The sequence below is a fragment of the Arachis ipaensis genome, chromosome B6, assembly GCF_059453495.1.
Source record: "Arachis ipaensis isolate K30076 ecotype BB chromosome B6, ASM5945349v1, whole genome shotgun sequence".
Taxonomy (NCBI): domain Eukaryota; kingdom Viridiplantae; phylum Streptophyta; class Magnoliopsida; order Fabales; family Fabaceae; genus Arachis; species Arachis ipaensis.
In genome coordinates this window covers 135,708,976-135,714,975 of record NC_142441.1, presented here as the reverse complement: position 1 = coordinate 135,714,975, position 6,000 = coordinate 135,708,976, and the positions used below count along the sequence as shown (strand labels likewise).

Sequence of the window (6,000 nt, the reverse complement as noted above, 5' to 3'; positions counted from 1 at the left end):
TTATTAATTGTTCTCTTTGACTACTTAATTATCATGTTCACATATTTATTTTTCGATTGAAACATTACTATGTTACTTTTTAAACGAGTTTCATTAAATGATATGTTTTAAAAATATTTGTAATATGATTTTTATTTACAAAAATATTCATTGAATTATAAGTATGTTTTTATGTTTTTTGTTCTCAAGATTTACATTTGATTTTAATTTTATTTTTAATATTTGGTTTTAACTATATTTTATTCATTGCCATTTTAATATGTTTCAATTATACTCTAAAAATATATATAACATATGATATAACAACTCTAGACTAAAATTTCAAACATATAATTAAAACATATTTAAAATATTAGGGATAAAATTAAAATAAATTAAATATTATTAGCATTTTTGAAATTTGTCAAAAATTTCAAGATTTTATCCTTTTATATATTACATAATTAATGATACAATATTTGAAATAAATAAAAATTATTACATTGACAATAAATATATTATTTTTATTATTAGTATTTCTTTAATCAACCAAATAATAATAATAGTAATATTTAAATATTTTATCATTAATAATGTAATATATAAAAGTTTAAATTAAATATTTTTGTAACAAATTAAAAAATATTATATTGTTATTATTATTATTAAAATATCTTGATAACAACTTAAAATATTTTATATTATTATTTTTATTATTATTTTGAATCAATCAAATAATTTATCACTAATTTATATATATAATTATAATTATTGTTGAAGGGTATTGTAGACTTGTAGTTAAATGAACTAAAAAATAAGATATTTTGATTTTACAAGAGAGAAAAATATATATTTTATAAATAAAAGAGAGAATAATGTTATTTACTCGTTTAATTAGACACAATTTTCATTTTCTCTTAACAATATGGAAAGAATATCCTTTTTAATTCTAAATAATTGTTCAATCGAACAAATTTGGAAAATTAATTAAATTTTTTTTCTTTTTCGTAGAGAAAATTTTTAAAGAAAGAGAAAAAATATGAATAAAATTTATGACAGCCATTTATTCCATATTGTCTGTTTCTGCTTAGTCCGAGAACCACTTGGGTTCTGCTTTTATGCAAAGAAATGCCCTTTAAATACGTAATTTGGCTTCTTTTTATTTTCAATGGCCAGAAGACATAAGAACTAAATTCTATAATCCAGCCAACTTAGAATAAATTTCCCATACCATTATTTTTTCCATTGGGAATTAAGCATGAGAGCTTTAGCATTGAGAAAGCCTCTTCATCTTCCTCTGATAGCTTTCTTGATCGTGTTGCTGTGTTTCCTTCTGTATCACTATAATGGGTCACTTGAACAAGCTGACATAAAGAGTGTGCTCAAATCTCCATCAACTGTAAGCATTATTTTACATATTCTTATTCATTTTATTTATTTATGATATTATTTCTTAGCAAAGATAACAAAGTAAAATTAGTCGTGAATTGTATCTGAAGGGAAATATTATCTGAAAATTGGCCGACAGGATAAAAATAGGGGCTAATTTTTCTGAATACTGACAAAATTTTGGTGTAACACTCAATTATTAAATTTATGGTATTTTTTAAAAGTTTGAGAATGGAACGTATCGAATATTTTAATTAATTTTAACAATATCTATCAAAGTGAATTGGTCAAAAATTAATAAAAAATTGATAAATTGGTCAAATCGATTTGATTTTTAGTTATTAATTCGTTTAAAATAATAAAATATAAAAAATTAATTTTTAATAAAATATATTTTATGGATAAATTTATTATTTGATTATAACCTGATTGGTCTTCAGAAGCTTGGTGCTGGCCTCTGATTGATTTGGTATGGAATTTTAAGGTCGGAGTAGCAGATGCTTACATCTATATAGAACTTGCCAATTTTTATAGGCAGTTCCACTAATAAACAATAACAATCAGTTTAACAAAAAAAGTTGCTTATCTAAAAATTTAAAAAAATTATACGTCTAAAATCTAAAGTTGTTGCTGATTTGTCCTTACTTATCAGTTACAAAGACAAGAGTTGGTTCAAGTGCTGAAGAAAGTGGCCATGCCAGACAGAACAATCATCCTAACCATGGTGGATGAATCATGGGCAAGACCTGGATCTATTCTTGACGTTTTTCTTCAAAGCTTCAAACATGGAGATGGGACTCAAAGATTCTTGAATCACTTGGCGGTCATAGCCATGGACCCCAAAGCCTATGAATACTGCATTTCCTTGCATCACCATTGCATCCACCCCAACACTTTTGTGCATTATTTTGCCACCAAAATACAATCCACCACAGGCCCAGATCACAGTTCGTTCAGTTGGAGAAGGAACAATGTTCTGTTAGAAATGCTTGAATTGGGTTACAACACAATCTTCACGGTATGGATTTTGATCAGCCTTCAACTTGCAAATGATGATGGATACTTTTTTATTTTTTAATTTTTTAGGTTTTGCTAATAAATAACATAATGTTTCATTTCAAAGACAGGACTCAAATACAGAGATGACATAGATAATAATACTAATATCAAAACTTATGTATTTGTATCCTGGGTCTTAATTCTCTACTTTAGAAAAGTATAGTGTTCTGGTCAAGAACTTTTCAGAGTGGTGGAACGGGAGATTAATCAGGGAGCCACCAGATAGCCGTCACCTCAAAGCGGGATGGGGGTGGCGACACCTGAGGGGGATTTGGCCCCTAATATTTATAGCCTTTGATGGCTGGAGATCTCGGAAGAAAAGTTGGAAAATACACAAATTTAATTAAGGTCAAGTGTTGGTGTTTATTAAAAGTATGAATTGCATGAGACTTATTGTTTTGCAGGAAGCAGATGTACTATGGCTGAGAAGTCCGTTATCACACTTCAATCCAATTCAAGAGCTCTCAATTTCGTGTGATTCCTCTGGTAATGTGCAGAGCGGCGATTACTCTCACGACGGTGGAATCTTTTTCTTGAAAGCGAATGGTATAGCTTTTGAATTCCTCAAGTACTGGAAATTGGTCAAGTTTCTGTTTCCAAAGTCTCCAGATGAAGATTCATTATGTGCAACCATAGCGCAAAATCAAGATATGGTTGCAGCTTATGGCTTCCGTGTTAACCACATAGATACAACTTATTTTGGTGGATTTTGTCAGCAAAATAAGGATATGTTGATGGAAGCTTCTACCATCCATGCTAACTGCTGTGAAGATCTCACAAACAAGGTTCATGACCTTAGGAGTGTTCTTGATGATTGGATTCAGTTCAGAAAAAATGTATCAGGTTCGGGCAAAATGATTATGGGGAGGCCATGGAAATGCTTAGGAAGGAAATTTACTTAGAACATGATGTAATTTTCAGGTTAGAAAGAATTTATTTTACCAAATAGAGGACCCTGAAGAATGTAAATTTTAGTGTATGAGTTATGACAGGAAATATAACGTGCTACATCTGTGTTATTTATAGTGCATTTGTTCTAACTTTTTTTATGGGACTAAAGCTAAAAGCCTTTTTTTTTTATTTAACATTTCAGTTTCTATTCGAGTGTTAAAAAAAAAAAAAGGATTCTAGTTACTTTTTTCACCAAAAAAAAAGAAACAAACTTCTAGTTACTTTTAGATATTCTATCTGATTATGCAAAAACTGATTTCTTTTCGGCTTAAAAATGCACCCTTTTTTTGGCACGATAAGCTAAAACAAAAAATTCTTAGTTTAGACCATTTGTCTTGACATTTTTGGAGATATATGAGGTGAAGCCTCTGCTGTTTTCAATCTACTCTCCAAAGTCCAAAAATATGAACTAGGCTGATAACTCAAGACTCGCAGAACCAACTGATGATCTTAGTTCTTCCAAAAAATTTGTGATAATAAGAGGTCTCTGACTAGTTGAAGGTTCAAATAATGAATTATTCCCTTTAGAAAAACAACCGAATTTTCACAACACCTGCCTTGCTTCGGCACAACTATGCTCTTTGATTATGGACAGCGTTGACGCTGATAATAAATAACTAATCTGATTTTTTATTAATGGTACTACACATCTAGAGGAGTTTTCAGATAATGCAAAGAGGGACACAAAATCAGACTGCTGCAAGATTTTAGAGAATCAAGGGCAGAGTGAGCTTTTGATGCACAAATGAACAAATTGCATAATATTAACTTAATATATGTTGGACATAACACTAGTTGAGTCCAAGAAACTTGTTTTACTAAACAGAACTTAAATGCAGCAAAAGGCTCTCACAGTAAGACGCGAAGAATAGAACAGAATGTAAAGCATCATGCGCTCAATCCGTCTTCTTCAGGTAGATCCCAGTTATCATCATCTTCCTCCTTCTTAGTTGTTGTTGAGAGGACATCCTGCCTGTTCTGCATTGGAGATCTCATCGGTGGGCGCCTGGAAACAACAGCGAAAACAAACAATTATGAAGAAAACTACATCAGCAAACACGAAACGAACACCTTTTCTCATCCCAGCACATATAATTGAAGCAGAAACATTTTAAGCGACTCATTTAAAAGTTGCATTCCAACCCTAGATACAATAGAAGTGATTTGCAGTTTTACATGTAAGCACAACCACAAAAGACACTAGACAATGCACCATTGGAAAAGCATAAGTTCCCATCATCCACTTAAAGCAACATTCAGTCCACTAATTTTATAATTTAAGCACAACTTCGAGTAAGAGTCCTGAAATCTAAAAATTTAGTTTTTAGGGGGTGTAAAGTGCGAGTCACCTCTTAATTATGTTTTCATTATTGTGCTATCATGTTTTCATTGATGTCATATTAGATGAGGTGTTGACATTCCACATCACTTCCAACATGATATGGATGACAAATATATTCATATTAGTTCTCGAAATTTCTAGAAGCTTCTAAAACTGCGCTAAAAAGCCTGTGAATCAAGTGAAAAAGTGACAAAAAAGATCATCTAACTTGAACTAGTTCTTGAACACATATAACCTAATCTAACAATAAGTGAAAAATAGACCAAAATCAATTATGTGCATTTTAGATCATGTTTGGTTTTTCAGTTAACCAAAATTCCATAATTGATTATAGTGTGAAAATCAATTATACACATGTGAAACTTTGTCACTTCTCCAATTCTATTATTGATTATTAATTATGGCTTGTCAAAATCAATTCCAGAAAGAAAGAAAAAAAATTACCGAACATATATCATTTTCGATCAAAATTAATCATACATAACCAATTTTGGCCTAATCAACTCTATATAAACTCTCAATTCTAAAAAAAAAAAGTAAAACAAGACAGACACACTAAATTCCGCAGTTTCACGAATTAACAAGTCAGTTCTCAAGACAAACCAAATAACCAGTTTGCGATTTCCGAAACTAAATTAAACACTTAAATCATAAATTCTAGGTCACCTGCTACGTTTGTTACGCTTGGCAGCTTCGCGAGACTTGCGCTTCTTCTGGTCCTGTTTGTTCTCAAAGAACCTCCGGCGCTTGCACTCTTGAATGACGCCGGCCTTCATAACTTCCCGGCGGAACCTGTTGAGGAGCCTCTCCTCGGGCTCGTTGTCGTCTACCACCACCTGCACATTGTACGCCGATCGGAAGAACAGCGTGTTCGCGTGCGCCAGGGAAGGGCACATCACTGAAGAAAGCTCCGAGGAGGAAGAAGAAGAAGAAGACGAGGGGTCATGTTGCTGTTTTTGGGCGACGAGGGAGACGGAGTTGGGAGTGGGCTTGTGGCGAGTGGTTATGGCGATTTGTGGTGGCGGTGGCGACGGAGATGGTGGCGGTTGTTTTGAGGGTAAGAGGAATGAGAAGAAGTTGGAGAGGGAGGATGAGGCTGCCATCATAATGTGAGGTGGGGAAGAGTGAAACAAGAGTCTAACCTTTTTGCTTTTTCAGTTTTATCTTTTAAATGTCCAACTAGGACCATGCCCGGGTTGGAACTTGACCCGATCGCTTTTTTCTTTGTATATTTTATATTTTATATCGGTGATTAATTTAATAATTAATATTTAATATTC

At 32.1% G+C, this 6,000-nt stretch overlaps 2 protein-coding genes across 2 annotated transcripts; one reads left to right on the top strand and one right to left on the bottom strand.

Moving 5' to 3' along the window:
- Window positions 1-1,049: 1,049 nt before the first annotated feature.
- On the top strand, window positions 1,050-3,445 carry LOC107605028 (uncharacterized protein At4g15970). The gene is made up of 3 exons (XM_016306763.3): window positions 1,050-1,378; window positions 2,021-2,386; window positions 2,832-3,445. The coding sequence occupies exons 1-3, from the start codon at window positions 1,238-1,240 to the stop codon at window positions 3,327-3,329; spliced, it is 1,005 nt and encodes a 334-aa protein (XP_016162249.1). The 5' UTR covers window positions 1,050-1,237; the 3' UTR covers window positions 3,330-3,445.
- A 665-nt stretch (window positions 3,446-4,110) lies between these two features.
- Window positions 4,111-5,868, bottom strand: GHS1 (Ribosomal protein S21 family protein). Its single transcript, XM_016306762.3, has 2 exons — window positions 5,387-5,868; window positions 4,111-4,384 (listed from the first exon to the last, which is right to left on the bottom strand). The coding sequence occupies exons 1-2, from the start codon at window positions 5,824-5,826 to the stop codon at window positions 4,267-4,269; spliced, it is 558 nt and encodes a 185-aa protein (XP_016162248.1). The 5' UTR covers window positions 5,827-5,868; the 3' UTR covers window positions 4,111-4,266.
- Window positions 5,869-6,000: the final 132 nt, after the last annotated feature.

Bases quoted from the DNA above. Each gene is read 5' to 3' on its own strand.
- LOC107605028 (XM_016306763.3), top strand. From the start codon at position 1,238: ATGAGAGCTTTAGCATTGAGAAAGCCTCTTCATCTTCCTCTGATAGCT. The intron at 1,379-2,020 runs GTAAGCATTATT...CTTACTTATCAG, and splicing joins TGCTCAAATCTCCATCAACT to TTACAAAGACAAGAGTTGGT. The intron at 2,387-2,831 runs GTATGGATTTTG...ATTGTTTTGCAG, and splicing joins GTTACAACACAATCTTCACG to GAAGCAGATGTACTATGGCT.
- GHS1 (XM_016306762.3), bottom strand. From the start codon at position 5,826: ATGATGGCAGCCTCATCCTCCCTCTCCAACTTCTTCTCATTCCTCTTA. The intron at 4,385-5,386 runs GTGACCTAGAAT...TGTTGTTTCCAG, and splicing joins AAGCGTAACAAACGTAGCAG to GCGCCCACCGATGAGATCTC.